Source organism: Egretta garzetta, unplaced genomic scaffold, assembly GCF_000687185.1.
Source record: "Egretta garzetta isolate BGI_Z169 unplaced genomic scaffold, ASM68718v1 scaffold191, whole genome shotgun sequence".
Classification (NCBI taxonomy): Eukaryota; Metazoa; Chordata; class Aves; order Pelecaniformes; family Ardeidae; genus Egretta; species Egretta garzetta.
The window spans coordinates 759,049-779,502 of NW_009258676.1; the positions used below are offsets into that span (position 1 = coordinate 759,049).

The 20,454-nt window shown below is 48.4% G+C and overlaps 1 protein-coding gene across 1 annotated transcript in view; it reads right to left on the reverse strand.

Annotated features, from left to right (window-relative positions):
• LOC104135266 (polypeptide N-acetylgalactosaminyltransferase 13) overlaps positions 1-20,454 on the reverse strand; it is a 131,640-nt gene that overhangs the window by 75,698 nt on the left and 35,488 nt on the right. The window contains exon 2 of the mRNA XM_009648893.1: positions 14,593-14,761. Coding sequence (XP_009647188.1) covers positions 14,593-14,761 — 169 coding nt within the window. The remainder of the gene's footprint in view (positions 1-14,592; positions 14,762-20,454) is intronic.

A 20,454-nucleotide genomic window follows, 5' to 3' on the forward strand; every position in this document is an offset into this window, starting at 1 on the left:
CCAGGGCAGAGCAGAGGGGGAGGAGACCCTCCCTGGACCTGCTGGCCATTAGCTTGTTGACATAACATCGCACACCCAACACTGGAGAGCCACCACCTCACCTCCCACCGACGAGGCGCAGTGCTCCGCGCTCGCACACGCGCTCTTGGCCTGGGTCCTATTTCAGCAATTCCAAGCAAGCAGCCACGGCACCGCTCCATGGGGAGCCTGCCACGTCCCGCTCGGTAGCTGGAGATGACGGAGATGAAGCAAGGAGGCGAGCAGGAGATACAGAGACTGAAATACCGTGCGGCTGGGACTGCTCTGGATGGGAAGGTTACGCTTGTACCAACGTGCCTCTCTTCTGCAGCGAAAGCCAGACATTCATTAGTTTCCACCAAACCCCCTCAAAGCAATTTTCATGAGCATTTGAAAGTAAAACAACTACGATCAGTAATAACACAACCACGCGCTGGGCGTATAATCGCTACTCTTGCTCTTAAAGTAATTCCCGCTGCTGTTTACAAGACGTGCGATGGAAACCAACCCCAACCCGTACACAGGCGGCTAATTCGTACCCCAGCCCACCTCTTGGCCAGCGTTCCTGCACGCTTGGGGAATGAGCACAGCACACGGGTGACCAGGGATGGAGCGGGAGAAGGGCACGGTGGGGAGAGACCCAGCGTACCGAAGCCCCCGCTCCCCGGCCACAGCGAGCCAGGGGCCGCGCACGCTCCTCTGCTTTCCCTCAACAACTGCAGCAATGAATTCCCAGCTTTCCGCTGCAGATCCGCTCTTGCATCCCCGCGAGTACCTACCCAGGGACCGACTTCTGGGCTGAGCATCTCGGGGCGCGTCCCGGGGCGGAGCGCGTCCCGCGAGAGGGGCACCGTCTCCGGGATTTGGGGTCCGTAGTGCCCCCCGTCTCCCTCCGCAGGGAGGGCTCAGTCGCCATCCTGCCCTTGCAGCACAGCTCTAAGGGTGTTTCAGCCCCAAAGAGCCGCCCCCCTCACACTCCGCTCGCCTGGAAGCGTTTGTAAGCGCGCGACAGATAAAAACCCTCCACGTCCCCTCACCGGAACGATGACAGTGACTCACGCTGCGGTTTTTTCTACTTCAGAAACCCACCACGCACTGAAGAAGTGCTAAATAAGTCATCTGCTACTCACACGCTATCAAAGAGAAGGACTCCCCCTCCGCCACCCCTGCACTCCTTACAATGCAAACTGATTGTTCGACATCCACCGACACTGGAAACGCGGCCCCAGGAACGCTGGTTTTTCTCATGCAGTCATCAGATGCTGCTTTATGAATACACATGAAGTAAATACAGCTGTTTAAATGGGAGAAAAAACACATTTTCCAAAATCAGTAACATAGAAACAGAGTGAAGCTCTACCTGGTTCACCATCCTTCCCATCGGCTGCGTGCAAATTATGTGAGCATGGAGGGCTGCACTGTGATTTTTATCCCTTCCAGAATCGTGCTGAAGCTCTCAGGGAAGCAACTCGAGGCAAAAGATCACAGAATCACAGAACTGTTTGGGTTGGCAAAGCCCTTTCAGCTCCCCCAGCCCAACCGTGCCCCCACCCCTGCCATCCCTGGAAGGGGCTGACATGGAGAAAGATCATAGAATCATTTGGTGGGAAAAGCCCTTTAAGATCATCAAACCCAACTGTACCTGTCCACCCCCAAACCCTGGCCCTCAGCACCACCTCTGCCCGGCTGTTAAATCCCCCCAGGGCTGGGGACTCGACCCCTTCCCTGGGCAGCCCCTTCCAGCGCCTGACAGCCCCAAGGGGAAGGAATTGTTCCCCATGGCCAACCTCACCCTGCCCTGGCACAACCTGAGGCCGTTTCTTCTTGTCCTCTTGTCCCCTCTTCCCGGGGCAAATCCCTGTCCCCAGCTGGGTCATGGTTGCTACAGAGTAAGGAGATTGCCCACCCTCCGCATGAAAGCAAAGTATTTGGAGGGAAAAAAAATGAGACTATAACTACTATATACAATTTATTATGCAATAGTTTTTATATGATGCATTTGGGAATGTATAGACCTGCATTAAACATTTGCAGTTTATATGACTTGAGGGATGTTCATGATTACTTAGTCGTTACCTTTTATTGCTTTGCTTTAGTGAGAAGACACAAGATTAACACCCATAAAGAAAGGGCTGGGAATGCAGATCACCGGTGAGGTTCCCCTACGAGGCCGGATTTACCGTGCGCCCCGTGGCACTGGGAGCCAGGCTGCTGCAGGGCAGCCAGCGACGCGTGCGCAAGGCCGGAGGACGTGCCTTCGGGGCTCCCTCCCAGGCGTCGTGGCGGAGGTTGGGAGCCACGTTAGGGTAAGAGAAACGTGGAACAGCCTGGAAATCAAAGAGGAACGGAGGAGGTCTTGGTCAGAATACCCTGAGGGGATCCCAAATTCCCGGTGTGGACAGAGGAACCTGTAACAGCGCGCGCTGCAGCCTTCAGTGATGGGTGGCGGTGGGACGAGACGAAGGGCGAACATTCACACCATTCCCCAGGGCTAATTAATGAACTCTTGACTTGCCACACGCTGCACCTCCATCTCCGCTTTCAATTCATATTCATGTTCTGATTAATATTACTGTGCAACAGTGGCAATATGTTTATTCCAGTATCTAACATATACAGGTTTAGATATATTTATGTAAGCATGTTCATAGATAGTTTTATTTCTCTGTACTTACATAAAACCCTAGGTATATGCAGGTATGAAACCTTAGCTTACCTCTGCGGGATGGTAAGGTCTCTCTCCTCACAGAAAGGTGTTTACTATCCATCATGAGCAACGTTACGGAATTTACTGATGCAATACTACATTGCACTGGCATCACGACTTCCAGCATGATAAAGTACCTGCGACTGTGCAGAAGCATTAGTGTGTGCAGTGAGTAGGTAACACCTGGGAGGAACGCGAGCTCCTCACTTCTTCGCCTTAGCGAGACGCAATTTCTCTTCTTGCACTTGCTTCTGCTCTGCTGCTTCGTTCCTGTCTCTTTCCCCGTTGAATTCTCGCATTTTAAAATCAGTCCAGTTTAAAAACCTGCTATGTCACGTCACAACCTGCTGCTGCTTTGCTTTCCAGCTAATAGGACAGCATTGAGCGAACCTGTACGACATGATCTACTGCCTCGTCAATCCTCAGCCGGGCGGCGAGTCAGGAAAGCTGCAGAAGTTTTCCATCAGCCCCCAGGCGGTACCACTGGGGAGCGGGGCACACACCTCCTCCTCATCATCCTCCCCGCCTGCAGGTCACCACAGCAACGACCTTCATGCATCGCCTCTGCTGAGCACTGGTGGCCAGCACTGGGCTAACGCACTCACCCCGTGCCACCCCCCTGCCCAAGCAGGCTCACCCAGCGCAGGGGGCGCAGGACAGCGGCCAGGCAGGGGTTGAAGATCTCCAGAGAGGGAGACTCCACAGCCCCCCTGGGCAGCCTGGGCCAGGGCTCGGGCACCCTCAAAGTCAACAAGTTCTTCCTCACGTTCAGCTGGAACCTCTTATGGAAGGCCACTTCTGGCTTCCCTCCACAGAGAATGGCAACCAAAACCTCCACCCCCTCTTTGCTAAAGTGGTTTTGGAACATCAGGTTCCTCACACATGAGAAGCCAAAAGCAGCACTGGCGTAACTCCAGCCACCGGACCCTCTAAAGCATCCTAGAGACCTCTCCAAAGCCAGGCCTGGGGCCAGCACTTTTATGGCAAACTGCATTTAGAGAACACTTCCATGTCACCAACTTTCCTTCCAGAACCTTTACTTGTGCCACATGCAGATCACCACAGCTCCCTTTTGCTTTTGCTTTCTACAAACCACACGTCGGAGTGCCAGTTACCCACCCCCAGTAAGCAACAATTTATTTCTCGAGTAAGCGCTAACTTGTACTGCGAGCACCCCAGTGCCTGAAGTAGTCCCATTGCCTGCCCAGTTTGAATAAAATCTGTAAGTTACTTCAGGAAACCGGCAGCATTTCAACGCACGCAGCTTTAAACCCTACCTTAACAAACGTACTGAAATTGCACCAGTTCCTATTTTAAACTGAAGCTTATGCGAGTGCAAGGTAAATAGAAAATAACTGAAGGGGAATTTATTTCACTTAGAGGAAAGCAGAACTGCTCCAGGACTGCATCGACATGGTCTGACTGAATTTTACTGCATCAAAATACTCCACGCTAACCCACTTTTATATCCAGCGGCTGACAGATGTGCAAATATCTTAGGAAAATTGTTCTTTGGTGTGTCACGGCAGAGTTCAGTAGGTTTGCAGCTTGGAGGAGCAAAGACCCTTCGCTCGCCCTCTCGGCTATCCCTGCTCATAAAGCTTCAGCTAAAGCCTTGAGTATCAGCTCTTCCTTGGGGATTCTTGCCCCCAAACTCCATTTTAATATTTCAGAAGTTACTTCAGCAGTCATTTACTGAACGCTCAAAGTTCTTTCTACGTTTGATAAGGAACACAGCAATACAGCACCGTATTATAGAAGCATATAAAAGGAAACAACACAGTGTAGAGGACACCTCTTCTTTTCCAGAGGACGGTACTAGAGGCTCCTTTGTACTTTTTCTCCACTGTTTCCACTAAAAATCAAAGATCTGTAACGGAAATTACAGTTCAGATCAGACCAGGCTCGCTTGGATGGTTTTTGATCATTCATTTTGTTCCATTTCCAGTGCCATTTTGCATTATATCACTGCTGAATCTTCGCTGAAATTCCCCAACCTAACCTCAACCTTCCCCAACTTGTTAAAATATTTTGAAAAAAATATTTTAACAAGTACTAACTGTGAACCCCCCAAATCTCTTATTTGTATCGGCAACGTGGGATAGAAGAAACAAAAGACATCATTTCCACATGCACGGAGCCCCCAGCTGAGGGCTGAAACCCCGCACCACGCAGAGCAAAGGGAAGAGCAACGGCGCGCCCTGAACCCGCGGGCGCTTTGCTCTTCATTCGGCGTTTGCCTGTAGGTATAGGGCTCTTCTCCACGCTGCGCTGGGCAAAGCAGGTCACTGACATGTGGGATTCAGAGCTTCCTCCCAAAACTGAATTGCCGGCAAGAAACCAACGGGAAGAAATCAGCCGAAGGCTTGGTGACTGTCCGGTCACCCAGGCAAACCACCCGCACCCATCCACCCGCCGCCCCAACGAAGGGCCCGGCCGCGCAGTCGGTAAATTCACCAGGACGGGTACTGCACGCTAACCCCAGTCCCTTCTGGAAGCCTCCAAAGACCAATGTCAAAACTCAAAGTGTTTTTGCAGCCTGCACACACTACCACAAAAATGAGTGGGAAATGACTTTTTTTTTTTAAAAATTGCGTTCTTACTTGCAACAATAATGCATACATTTTTAATGGAGTTTATGGGGTAAGGTAGAGCGTAGCTGATTTCTCTGAATGAATGCACGTAACCAAGTTGGAAGACAGCTTCCATCAGGGAGGACGTAAAAGAGGAGCACAAATTACCCGTACGGGCTTATTTCCTGACGTTCTCCCAACTATTCCAGATTACTCCTTTGCAAAGTGAATTTTCTCTACATGCCACAAGCAGCCTCAAAAATCAAGACGACCACGCTGCCACACATATACCCCAAAAGAGAAGTTGCCCAGCGGCCGTCCACCAAGACCAGAAAGAGCAGAACAGACGCCCACCCGGGTGGTGGCCACAGCTTCTGCTGCAGGGCCAGGACTGCCTCGGGCAGATGCTTTTAACTGGTCTTTATTTCTGCTTGGAGTTAATTGGAGACACCCTGCGATGCCAAAGCCCTCCCCATGCCTGCTGGTAAAAACCAATCCATGGATCTTCAAGGCTCCGGTCGCCCGTGCCTACCGCTCAGCTGCTGGGAGAAATGAGCTTACACTGGTTGCAGGAGCATCATCTAACCGGCTGCAAGGCTGAGATGGCGTTTGCTCATCTCACTGCCCTGCCTCTTAAAAAACAAACAAAAAAAAAAGGGTAACAGCATGGTTTGATCGTTAAGGACTCCTGTTTTAGCAAAGGAACTGTGATTAGTTTGTTTCTTGCTGCTGAATGTGATTTGGCAGGCTCTTCTCACTCCTCAAGTGAATGGAGAGACTCATTCCCACGTCTCTCTTTCAGGCACGTAGGAAAAGCTGAACTTGGCTCCTGACAACAACCGGCGGGGCCAGCAGCAGCGACCACAGTGCCCACCCCTGCCTGAGCCCTGACTCGCCAGGCAAAGGGGACGGCTCTACACCAAGGAACCAATTTCATGCTTGAACAGCCTTGCACTATTAAATCGGAAAACTGAGTTACAGCCACCTCACGGGGGAGGGGGGAGGCTGCTGCCAGCGAGGGTGGGGATCAGCCTGCGGGTGCAGGGGGAACCGGCCCTGGGACGAGCTGCTGCAGGAAAAGCAGAGACAATACAAGACCGATCTAACAGCAATACGCATCCTTTGTGTTTAAATTCCACGTCTTTTCCCAAAGCGCATACCGCACGAGGACTCAATACCTACCAGCTTCACCTATCGTGGTTACATCAGCCAGGGCATTTACGGGAAAACTAGGAACGTGCTTACCTTTGGAACAGGGATAACCTTGACATACTTTAAAAATGTGAAATAGCCATATGCTTTTAAAAGATAAGCCATCAAAATCATCGATTAAGCACCCTCATCATCCCCGTTTTCAAAGGTCTGGGGGAAAAGTGGCACGCCAGCTGCCCTGCAGACCCCCTGGGAGAAGATCCAATGGGAAGGAGGCAAGGTCCCATCAGGGCTGACCTCCAAGTCAGCCTGCAAAGCCATTACTAGGGGGGAAAAAAAAAAAAACAAACACCCAAAAAACCCAACCCCAAAAAACCCCAAACCAATACCTGCCAAACAACACCGAGGTTCTCCTTTCTTTTATACACACTGTTCAAGCATTCACTAGTATTTGAACTCCCTTGAAGCCATAAATAAAGAAAATAAAAATCTCTTTAGATAATTTTTTCTAGAAATAAAATCATTCTTTATACTTAGAATCACAGAATCGTTTGGGTTGGAAAAGCCCTTTAAGCTCCCCAAGCCCAACCGTTCCCCTGCCCCTGCCATCCCACCACTAACCCATGTCCCTAGGACACAGTAGAGTGCTATTTTGGGTGCCTCTCCAGTAAGGCCACTATCTCAAGCTGACAGCAATGCTGCCAGGAACTGGATTTTGTTTTCAATTATTTTAACAAGAAATAGAAGTCAGGTCCTTACTTCACAAGCACATCTCCTCACATTAACTGCCCTACTCCAAAGCAGCCTACAGGCCATGTGGAGCAGCCTGTCAACAAGAAGCAGGTTTACCTTTCTGGAAACCACAGTCTTTGGTGGTTCCCTGAACAAAGGACATCTTCAAAGACTCACGTGTATGAACGTCTGCGTTCATGTCTACAAACGAATGCCAGTACTGGGTATAAAGAACTAAGTCGGTCAACAGCCCAAACCACTTCCACAACCTCCCGATGCAACCCCTCCTCCCTAGCAGCGTTTCTGCGCCTTTGGCACGCCTCCAGATGTAGAGAAGGTCAATCTATTTTCAGATGCACAGGAGTAATGCACTTCCATTTAGATGAGTTGTACGAATATATATATTCACATGAGTGCTTCGCTGATGGTGTTTGAACCAAAAATCTTCCCTTCATACCCGTGGCCGTTCTGGTACACACGTCAGGCTTCGCTCGGCACTCATAGATATAGCCAACGTTCTTAGCTATGCATTGCTCACTCCTACGTAAGACCACAAATAACTAACAGCCAGTCTGATAAAGGAATGTGAGGAACAGCGGGTTTTGCTGAACAGTAACAACCTCAAGCAAAGCAAACCGCTGCTCTGTCCTGAACGTGGCTCTTGGGAGCAACCCAAAGGCCACCTGTGAAGACACGCTCCAACCGCTCCCGAGCGCCAGGCACAGACCGGAGGCGTCCGTGTGTTAATTACCCTCTAGCAAAGCTATGGCAGCAGTACATTTTTAATTTTAGGAGCAACTCTGTATGTAAGAATCTCGTGGCAGTTGCTGTTGCTTTGGCAGTATGGGGAAATCCAGAGTTCAACAATTAGAAAGAAATTAAGATGGCAAGCTAGTGAAGAAAGGGCTGTGAGCATTTCTTGGGTTATGCAGCTGCACCTCGTTAGGCTTCCAGGGCCACAAAACAAGTAATGAATAAAAACCCAGTAAGTTATTGTGCTTCATTACAGTTGCCTTTAGAAACAGCAGCTACCAAACGGTTAGAAAAGACGTCCTAAGTGGAATTTCCAAGATACACCAAGATGCTCCACAGCAAGGTCACGTTTTGCAAACGCCAACTTACGTTTAGCTGGAAATGAGACCAAAAAGATCTCCCCCCCCCGAGCCCAGCCAAGCGAACAGGAATCGAGGCGGCATGAACGGGGACTGGCACGACACAGGTACAACCGCGCCGGAATGGAACCGAACCCCAACGTTTATGGGAGAAACAGCAGAAAAGGGGAGACAGCAACAAATTTTGATTGTTCCTTTTGCTGTATGGAAGTACAGATGAAAGACTCACAAGACCAGTTGAGAAGCCATCTGTTGACTCATAAACATTTTTTCCTCATTGCTGGAGAATGACTTTTTTTAATCTTAACGGTCTTCAGCTAATTTATACATTGGGAATTGGCTTTGACCTTACACAGGTTGCCTGTATGTACCTTCTTTCCTTCCTGGGTGATTTTTTTTGCCCCTCAAACAAGATGGAATAATTTCTAAACTGTCATTTCAAAGTAATTTCTAGCCAGAACTAATTCCTGATTTCTCCCTGAGCTTTCTTGTTCATGGATGGTCCACAGTTTCTCTATGCATAACTGTATATACACAGTAAAATCTTAATAAATAAATTAGCTTATAACTATATGAAGCTGTAAGCAGCTCAACCAGGCAACAAAGGAACTCGTAGGTACTTCCTCCACCACCACTTAGAGCTGGAAAAGGAACTGATGCAACACTTTCTGGTGCAAGACGAATGGATTAGCTGCGAACATCACAGAATAAAACAATTCACCCTCCCTTATCTGGGCTAAATTGCATGAAGAACAAATAGTGGTCTCACCAAAAAAAAAAAATAAAAAAAAAATCTCATCAAGGCTTCCCGCCCTGTAACACGGGAGTTGGGGCACTGAAGGATGTTCACAGATGTTTCACAAAGGGCATTTTCAGAGGCAGCGATTGCCGCTCCCAAGCAACTTCTTCCAGAGCCTTTTTCCCCCGTCCTGGCACCACCCGTCAAGGTTTTTGCTTTGCAGAACCAACACAAAACTAAGGCACTGAGTTTAAGCTGTGATTACTGTTCAGAAAATCATAATGTGAGTTTGTTTCTGATTAGAAATGTATGCTCGTAAGCACATACACACACACACAAACACAACGCAACAGCCAACTTCAACCTAAATTTCAGTAAGAAAATCCAATTATAATGGTTTAGCAATTTGTAGAATAGCACTTAACAACCTTACTCATCCAGAAAAGATTGAAGATGGATTTCTTCCCTTGCCGGGGAAAACACTTAAAAATAAAATTAAACATTTTTATGTTGAATTAAATTGGGTTTAAGGTTTAATCAACAGCTACTTCAAAATTAGACCTGACATTGATTAAAATCTTCAAGTTGGCCATTACCGGCCCAACTCAAGCAATCGAGGGGCATTCTTTGGTAGACATTAGACGGAATGGGAAGCAAGCTGAACTGTGACAGTCGCCTTCGTTAGCCGGAATTTCAATATCAACACCGGAACAGAGATGCGACGGGATTCAGCCGTACTGTTCCCTTACAGCACACAGGAGGTGGATTTTGGGGTCTCCCGATGAGAGAACTCATTCCTACGGAAGTCGGAGCAACCTCCCATTGACCTCACGGGGGTCGGGGCACCACATCAGGTCCAGTCACTAACATCCCCCTTTGGGAGAAGGATGAGACAAGAGCCAGACGCCTTGTTTCACAGAACCGTACAGGGAATTTCTCCTCAGGCAACAACCAACCCTGTCTTCCTGCAACTCATAAAACAAAACTTTTTTTTTTTTTCTCCAGAAATCCAACATTTTTCCTTAGGGAAAAAAAATCTCCCTCGTCTTACAAACACAAGTACAATGGTTGCAGCACAGACCCAGAATTAGCTTACAGGCATCACACATTTAATCAGAAACAGAGTCATAAAAGGTTTCAGGAGCTCTTTCATCTGCTAGTGTGAAAAAAAAATTAAGATCCCCTCTGATTTTTTTCCTCGTCTCTTAAATATGCATTTCTTATTTAGACTCTTCTGACACACACACACACCCTCCTCCACTTGCCATGGCACTACTTTGATCATTGGAAGGCACACCAGCAGCAACGACTGCCACCAGTGAGAGCCCGGGTGCTACCTGCCACCGCGGGACAGGAGTACCAAGCTGCGGAGGAGAGAAGGAAGGACCGACGAGCACCTTACCCCAAGTCTGCACTCTGCAGACTGACTCCCCAGAGTGCACGCAAAGAGCAACAGCCTTGGCAAAGCGAGAGGAACCTGGAGACCCCCATCCAGAGGACAGGATAGAACTGCCCACGTGCACAAGAAGTGCAGCGAGGATTGAAGAGGGAAATGGAATGAGGAAGGCCAGAAGAGGAACAGAATGGGAATGGATTAATTTTATATTTATATAATATACATACAAAATACATAGAAAATAACACACATAAAATATATATATATACCCCCACGACAATGAAAAAGCTCCCATGTGAGTGTACTACTCCCCCTTCCCCGCCCTCTTCCCAACGACGTGGCCAATAAATGTGCTGTAGCATAACTGAAGAATCAATTTCTAGAGTGAGAAATTGCAACAAGACTCTTCTTTTTCTCAGGCTGTTTGTTTCTTATCAGAATTCTGACATCTATTTGTAGGCATTCGTTTGCTACATGCACATAACATCATATTGCACAAATCTAAATAATTCTAGTAAAGACATAAAGGCAGTGGGAAACCTTGCCAGGAGATGACGCTTTGCGTTTAGGGTTAAACCACAGTTGGAAATCATAAAACCTTCTAAACATGGGACTGATGGGTGGGCTGAGGTTTTATTGTCATTGAAGGCAGGGTGTGGGAAGTCAAACGCATCATTTTCTGCTTTAAGCCTGGGCACCACCGGGAGCAGGAAGAGGACATCACTGAGAAGGCAGTCACAGAATCACAGAATGGTTTGGGTTGGCAAAGCCCTTTAAGCTCCCCCAGCCCAACCATTCCCCTCCCCCTGCCATCCTACCCCCAACCCCTGGCCCTCAGCACCGCCTCTGCCCGGCTGTTAAATCCCCCCAGGGCTGGGGACTCGACCCCTTCCCTGGGCAGCCCCTTCCAGCCCCTGACAGCCCCAAGGGGAAGGAATTGTTCCCCATGGCCAACCTCACCCTGCCCTGGCACAACTTGAGGCCGGTGCCCCTCGTCCCATCGCCCCTTCCCTGGGAGCAGAGCCCGACCCCCCCGGCTCCCCCCTCCTCTCAGGCAGTTGTAGGGAGTGATGAGGGCTCCCCTCAGCCTCCTCTGCTCCAGGCTGAACACCCCCAGCGTTCCCACGCTTCTCCAACTTCTCAACCTTAAACCAGCCCAAGACTGAAAGTCGCTGCGTTTGTCAGGGACATCTTGTGCAAGGCAGAGGAGGAGCAGAGCTCAGGACGCTGCCAGTAGCTGCGCGTCCCCTCCAACCCCAGGGACCCCTGCACAACCCCGATGGCACAGGAATCCTTTTAATGGCTTGCGCAGGCAGCCAGAATGGAGACCATGACTTAATAGCATGGCATACGTTCAAGAAAGGCAAAAACACCACTTGCACGCAGCGAAATGTTGACATGCGATGGATACCATAAAAAGGTCAAGTCATACCAAGAGTTAACTAGTCCTGTACAAATGTCCTTCACTCCCTCCATCCCCGGCACAGAACTGGAGAGCAGCTTGGCCATTTCCCAGCGCGCGTACCTCAGCGGCGACGCGGAGCCCCGTCCCCACGCACGGCACCAGCCACCCCTGTAGCCCCCCCCACTACCAAGACCTTGCCCCACAAACCCAATACACCCCGTCCTGCTCCCCTTCTGCCCAGCCAACGGCACCCCGACAATCTCCCAGCAAAGTTTCGTCTCTCTGGCCTCCAGCTTTCTGCTGCACGGAGTGCGGCTGCTCCACAGCCAATTCACTGATTTAATGCATTTATACCGTGGTAACACCGATCTTTCCATCAGCTCACGATTACTCGTAACACAGCAGCATACAAAGTACAGGTTGTGATGAATTTCCAACTAGACAGCACATCCAGCAAGAATTCTTTGTTGGTTTTTTTTTCCCCTTTTCTTCTGTTCATCTAATTTGACCACAGAAAACTTCCCGGACTCTGAAGAAAACTTGCATTTCTAATGTGAAAGGTAGCATAAGTTAGACACCCAATACAAATCGGATGCCTCTGTCCCCCATGCCAATATGCTGAAGATATATGCATATATGAATTCAGATGCTGAGTATTATAACCATAAAATCATATTCTTCCTTAATAGCAAACCATTATAAGTTGGCTTTCGGAATAATTTAATACCCCCTCAAGACAGAAGATGTAGAGAAAGCATCTGTCTGAAGAGGAAAATGAGAAAATTGGGGGGTTTTCCACATCCCGTAACACTTTCTGTCCTTTCAACAAAAGATACAGAACTTTTCACCCGGGAGATGCATTCAGATGGATTTCTCCCAGTATTAAACAGCTCAGAATTGCTCGCCAAGCTGAACGTCTTACCTGGTTTTGCACTATGCGCTTTCTTTTCGACGCTTGCTCCCAAGGGAAAGGACAAAGCTTTCCGACAGCGGCCGGGGGCTTCGCCTGTGCCCCCTCGTCCCGGGGCGTGCCACGCTCGGGTCCTGTTCCTCTGCAAAGGCCCCGCGAGCGCGGAGCACGTCACGCCGAAGCGGCTGCGACTCGCGTCGCTGAAACGGGCGCTGGGCCCCCGGCCAAGGGCGCCACGGTGCAAGGCAACGGCAACGTTAGGGCACAGCAAGGGAAACCCCGGCCCTGCAGCCATCGCGTCGCACCCTCCTCGCTCCCCAGAAAGCCCGTACGATGCCCCGTGCCCGCGGGAATCGCTCCGATACCGAAGCCAGCTCCACCACCTCGCCGCGACCCCCCTCGGCAGTCTCGGAAAGGGCAAGGAATAAAAAACAGGCAAGCAATGAGCGATAAAGCTTTCCCAATGGTTCCGCTGCGTGAAACGTGTCTTTGCTGGCCACAAGCCGAGGTGGCGTTTTACGGAAACTTGGCATCGCCGGATGACAAAAGATCACGCCACGGAGCAGCGTCGCCTCCGCTGCTGCCGAACAAGCTCTACGGCTGAAGCAGCGCTTCTACTTCTGTTCTTTGCAGGCATTTATGAGGAAAAGCCAGGGAACGAGGTATTTATTTCATTTTACATTTCATGGGAACGTGAAGAATTCCATTTCAAACAAAGCACAATGAGCAGGATCTCAGCTAAGTGACAACTCCGCTTAAAAAGCAGAAGCAAGGGGAGATGTTAAAGACCTGCCCACTCGTAAATATTCAGCTGTGCTTATGTTTCTCTAAATTTTTATTTGTTGTAAGAATCATACCGTTTATGTAGCTGAAGGAGAACAGGGGGAAAAAACCAAACTGGATAAAGATAAAATTCAGTCAACACTAGGTTTCTATAAAAATGAAGTAGAAAGTTCTCTGACTGCTGGAAACAACATACACAGCAGACCGGGACTTTCTTTTTTTTAAGTAGCCATAACTCGTCACAGGATCCGTAGACAGCGACCGGAATCCCTAGTTAAACGGAGACGAGCACGCACATTGGGACTTGCACATCAAATACACGAGGAAACAGAAGCCCGCTGCTGCGACTGGAAAAATTAAGCTGTAAATTCCATTAAAAATCATTCAATGGACTTGGTGAAACGCTCCCCCGGGCTCTTCCAGCCTCCAAGGCACCACGCACACCTCAGGCTTCGCTCAAAACCCAGGGTTATATGTCACTTAGCCTTAAAGACACAACAAAACCCCCACCGCAAAGCCCCCTTCAGGTTTTATATCGTTGCAAAACATTTTGAAAGATGTTCTATAAAATTCTGATTATTCTGGAAACATCTGCGGATAAAGCTAAAAGAAAAATACATCCCGCGGGTAGCTTTTGGTAGTGGTGGTATTTTCTCTTTATCAGCGTTAAAATGTCGATTTTTAAATGCTGACAGCATAATTATGAAAATTTCTAAAGTAGACTTTGATATTTTTTATCATTTTAAAACCTCAGAAATAAAGCTTTCCCTGAAGGAAAAACATTTAAGTCATTCCAGGTGATAAGACGCACCAGGGGGCATTTTGTTAGGTGCTGCAAGGTAAAGCGGTGGCTCCACGTGGGCCGTTTTCAGCTGCTCACAAATAAATGGCACGGGACAACGCGTTTGCGACGCGGTAACGCTTTTCCTAAGGAAGCTGGCATCAGCAGCCAGACCTAGAACCAGCAAACCCCCGGCGTTTTCAAAGAGCTTCCTTAGGCAATCACGGCTAATAACGCCCGTTAATTAACCCTGAGACCGCCTCCGCGGCCCGGCGGGGACTCACCCATCCAATCTCACGTCCGGCAAACTTCGGTTCAGGGCAATCAGGTCGCTGGCCATGAGGTTGAACTGGTTGATTTTGAACAGCTCTTTCATCTTCTCCTGGTCGTCCTTCGGAATGAGCACAGCCTTCCCCATCTCGCCGGGCCCTTCTTGGTTTCGGGAGATAACGGCTGTAAGACAGGAGCGCGAGAGGGCGGCTTTTAGCGCGTGGGCGGCGGTTCCCTCCCTCGCCAACAGGGATCCGCAGGCTTTGGCGTCCAGCGAGGAACATTAAAAAAAAATAAATAAATTGTAACGCATCACCATTTTCTCTCTGCTCCACTGTGAGGACTTTTTGTCTCTATCTGGATCTGAATTTATACCTACATCCTCCCTAAGGTCATTAAAAACCCCGGATTTGTTCACTCGCAGCTTTTGGTTGTAACGGCGATGGCAATAAATGACCGTTCCCAAGGGACTGACGCCAGGGTCGCAAAGCGTAGCACCAGATTCCCCGCGAGATTCTGCAGACAGAAAAGGTTTGGAAGACACTTTTATAGCTACTGAAAATATTTAAGGAATGTGTATATTAAACTAATTCTAACCCACTTCTTTTCTTTTTTTATTTAGCTTTACCTACCGGGCACGCCACAACATAATCCCATCCCTGGAGGGAAGTAAATCAATCAACCTCCAGTGCCCAAATAAAAAAAAATAAAAAAAATCCATCTTGAAAAATGTAGCATCTAAGCCCTGACGGGGCATCTCTTACCTATTATTAGAGCCTAGTTTTGAGACGTATTTGTACAATTTTGAATTTTAAGGAAAAAGATTGCATCATCTCATACACGAGCACGCAGAAATAAGGCACAGAGTGCCTCTGTAGGAAAATGTGTGCGGAAAGAAAGGAAACACCCCACACGTACCAATAATCATAACCATTACGCCACAGCAAAAGCCCAGCAGAAGGCGAGACTCGTCCTCCCTCTCCTTCCCCAGCCGCGGTGGGCAGTAAGTGGAAGAGCCCAGTTCCCCTCCCCGACTTGGACGTTCTATCAACGAACTCCTGAATTTTGTAACTGCTTTTACATTCATGCTTTAAATCAGCCTCTTGGCTGATTAATTAACACCGCTTAATTAATTTGTCTCTAGCAGGAATCGCCACGTGCTGGTCTCGGGGCTGGGCTGCGCGGGGTAGCGGCCAAGGCTCGGGGCGCCTTTCGCGCCACGCACTTCCACGCCGCAGTCCGACCTTCATCGCAACCACGGGATCGCCGTTTCATTTTTCTCTGCCATCGCATTCGCTTTGCATCTTCAGCACCAAAACTACTTTGAAACATCCGATGCTTAATAGCTTGAAAGACTGTTGCTTAAGGAAGGCTTCTCCACCAGCTGAAGAGTAATTAAATCATTTGGTTTTTGCAACCAAAAAGATAAAATGCTGGCAGAAATAACCCCCCTTTACAAAACGCACAGGACTAAGTGACTTTTTTTAAGGAAAAAACGATGATTTTTCCAAGGAAATCAGACATCAGGGCTTGCTAGAACAACCTAGCAGAAATGTATGTAACAGGCTTTTTAAAAATAAATACTACAGACCCTAGGCACGGCAATTTTGTTTCTGCCGTTCCAGTTTATGCTTCAGCTGCGTGAAGAACATTTTACAGTATTATCGGCTATATTTTTTTATCCTTCCCTTTGATCAGAAGTGGCCCCTTTATACGCTGCAACAGGAAGAAATGAGTAGCTTTCGCTGTGATCACCTGTGAAGATGAAATTGCTATCGGATGCTTAAATCTTAAAACGTGGGGTGCGCTGTTCAGCTCCCCTCGGAACGTTGCAGAAGGCGTATTTACGTAATGCGTAATACAAACATAAACACTCGGGGATTAACGGCGGCTAATTAAACTCTGCCCCATCATCGCCTTCTGGAGAACCGATGAGCATCCTCAGAGGCTGCAGTCTGACGGGCTGGTCCCCCCGCTGCAAGGCTTGTTCATGGAGAGAAATTCTGCCTCCTTTTTGCTGGAAGAGCATTTCACCAAATTTCTATATTCTGCTTTACCTACTTGCTCGTTAGTGTGGCACACCTCGTTAGTGCGGCACACCCCAAATCGAACTGCTCAGAATATTTTACGAAATACCAAATTTGTATTCAATTTTCCATACCAAAATCTTTATGTAAAACATATATATACACACTCTTCAAGCAGAGAACATAAACATGACACAGAATCCCTTCATCTAGAGGATCAAAAAATTCCGTTTCTTCAGAGCTCGGCAGGTCCGACTGGTGAAGAGGCAGCGCCCAGAGCATGCACGCTGCCGATGATGAGTTACTCCACCAGCACTGGTGCTCATACGCCAAAACGAGCACAGCAAGCAATTCCCTTACAGAGCACATCTTCAAAAATAGCACTTAGAACTTACTGGCCCAAACACCTTTTCTACATAGCTTCTATTCTTCTTTTCGGCAGCGTTGTGAAGATCATTGGCTTTAAAGGACTCGGCAGTACCAACTCCATCCCCCCGCAGCGGTAAGGGGAAGACCGGTCCTCACAAGCAGAGGCTGCCCAAACGTTGCAAAGAATTCAGCAAACCCCCCAACTAGGAGAGGTCCAAGATTTTCCAGCCCTTGTTGCCTCCAGGTTTTTTTCCGCCCCCAATGGAAAGAGCTGAGTCCTGACCCCCCGGAAAGCTGCGCGTCCCCAGCAGGAGCAGCCCCTCCCAGCCCAAACCCACAGGTAAGGGACAGCGGGGTCAGGCTTCAATGTACCTGAACTCCCCTCCAGGCTCGTATTTTAAATAACTCGCAGTTGTAATGGGGACCAGAGGAGGACTCAGGGATAGCCACGATCTCTCAAGCCAGCAGAAGAAAGCAGGAGATGTATTCCGTTTAATACTTTGGGAGTGCTTCTGCTGCCGCTAAGTCAAAAGTTTTAGTGAATACTAAAACCAAAGAGGAAACAAAAAGCTTTGACCCATCAAAATGTTTTCCCTTTGTGTTGAATCATAGAATCACAGAATCACTTTGGTTGGAAAAGACCTTTGAGATCATTGAGTCCAACCGTTCCCCTACCCCTGCCATCCCACCCCCACACTCGCAGCTTTTGGTTGTAACGGCGATGGCAATAAATGACCGTTCCCAAGGGACTGACGCCAGGGTCGCAAAGCGTAGCACCAGATTCCCCGCGAGATTCTGCAGACAGAAAAGGTTTGGAAGACACTTTTATAGCTACTGAAAATATTTAAGGAATGTGTATATTAAACTAATTCTAACCCACTTCTTTTCTTTTTTTATTTAGCTTTACCTACCGGGCACGCCACAACATAATCCCATCCCTGGAGGGAAGTAAATCAATCAACCTCCAGTGCCCAAATAAAAAAAAATAAAAAAAATCCATCTTGAAAAATGTAGCATCCCAGCCCTGACGGGGCATCTCTTACCTATTATTAGAGCCTAGTTTTGAGACGTATTTGTACAATTTTGAATTTTAAGGAAAAAGATTGCATCATCTCATACACGAGCACGCAGAAATAAGGCACAGAGTGCCTCTGTAGGAAAATGTGTGCGGAAAGAAAGGAAACACCCCACACGTACCAATAATCATAACCATTACGCCACAGCAAAAGCCCAGCAGAAGGCGAGACTCGTCCTCCCTCTCCTTCCCCAGCCGCGGTGGGCAGTAAGTGGAAGAGCCCAGTTCCCCTCCCCGACTTGGACGTTCTATCAACGAACTCCTGAATTTTGTAACTGCTTTTACATTCATGCTTTAAATCAGCCTCTTGGCTGATTAATTAACACCGCTTAATTAATTTGTCTCTAGCAGGAATCGCCACGTGCTGGTCTCGGGGCTGGGCTGCGCGGGGTAGCGGCCAAGGCTCGGGGCGCCTTTCGCGCCACGCACTTCCACGCCGCAGTCCGACCTTCATCGCAACCACGGGATCGCCGTTTCATTTTTCTCTGCCATCGCATTCGCTTTGCATCTTCAGCACCAAAACTACTTTGAAACATCCGATGCTTAATAGCTTGAAAGACTGTTGCTTAAGGAAGGCTTCTCCACCAGCTGAAGAGTAATTAAATCATTTGGTTTTTGCAACCAAAAAGATAAAATGCTGGCAGAAATAACCCCCCTTTACAAAACGCACAGGACTAAGTGACTTTTTTTAAGGAAAAAACGATGATTTTTCCAAGGAAATCAGACATCAGGGCTTGCTAGAACAACCTAGCAGAAATGTATGTAACAGGCTTTTTAAAAATAAATACTACAGACCCCGGGCACGGCAATTTTGTTTCTGCCGTTCCAGTTTATGCTTCAGCTGCGTGAAGAACATTTTACAGTATTATCGGCTATATTTTTTTATCCTTCCCTTTGATCAGAAGTGGCCCCTTTATACGCTGCAACAGGAAGAAATGAGTAGCTTTCGCTGTGATCACCTGTGAAGATGAAATTGCTATCGGATGCTTACATCTTAAAACGTGGGGTGCGCCGTTCAGCTCCCCTCGGAACGTTGCAGAAGGCGTATTTACGTAATGCGTAATACAAACATAAACACTCGGGGATTAACGGCGGCTAATTAAACTCTGCCCCATCATCGCCTTCTGGAGAACCGATGAGCATCCTCAGAGGCTGCAGTCTGACGGGCTGGTCCCCCCGCTGCAAGGCTTGTTCATGGAGAGAAATTCTGCCTCCTTTTTGCTGGAAGAGCATTTCACCAAATTTCTATATTCTGCTTTACCTACTTGCTCGTTAGTGTGGCACACCTCGTTAGTGCGGCACACCCCAAATCGAACTGCTCAGAATATTTTACGAAATACCAAATTTGTATTCAATTTTCCATACCAAAATCTTTATGTAAAACATATATATACACACTCTTCAAGCAGAGAACATAAACATGACACAGAATCCCTTCATCTAGAGGATCAAAAAATTCCGTTTCTTCAGAGCTCGGCAGGTCCGACTGGTGAAGAGGCAGCGCCCAGAGCATGCACGCTGCCGATGATGAGTTACTCCACCAGCACTGGTGCTCATACGCCAAAACGAGCACAGCAAGCAATTCCCTTACAGAGCACATCTTCAAAAATAGCACTTAGAACTTACTGGCCCAAACACCTTTTCTACATAGCTTCTATTCTTCTTTTCGGCAGCGTTGTGAAGATCATTGGCTTTAAAGGACTCGGCAGTACCAACTCCATCCCCCCGCAGCGGTAAGGGGAAGACCGGTCCTCACAAGCAGAGGCTGCCCAAACGTTGCAAAGAATTCAGCAAACCCCCCAACTAGGAGAGGTCCAAGATTTTCCAGCCCTTGTTGCCTCCAGGTTTTTTTCCGCCCCCAATGGAAAGAGCTGAGTCCTGACCCCCCGGAAAGCTGCGCGTCCCCAGCAGGAGCAGCCCCTCCCAGCCCAAACCCACAGGTAAGGGACAGCGGGGTCAGGCTTCAATGTACCTGAACTCCCCTCCAGGCTCGTATTTTAAATAACTCGCAGTTGTAATGGGGACCAGAGGAGGACTCAGGGATAGCCACGATCTCTCAAGCCAGCAGAAGAAGCCAGGAGATGTATTCCGTTTTTCTATCTAAACATTACCTGGCTGCCTATCAGTAAGCTTCTTTAGCACATCTGAGCCATAAATACTTTGGGAGTGCTTCTGCTGCCGCTAAGTCAAAAGTTTTAGTGAATACTAAAACCAAAGAGGAAACAAAAAGCTTTGACCCATCAAAATGTTTTCCCTTTGTGTTGAATCATAGAATCACAGAATCACTTTGGTTGGAAAAGACCTTTGAGATCATTGAGTCCAACCGTTCCCCTACCCCTGCCATCCCACCCCCAAACCCTGGCCCTCAGCACCGCCTCTGCCCGGCTGTTAAATCCCCCCAGGGC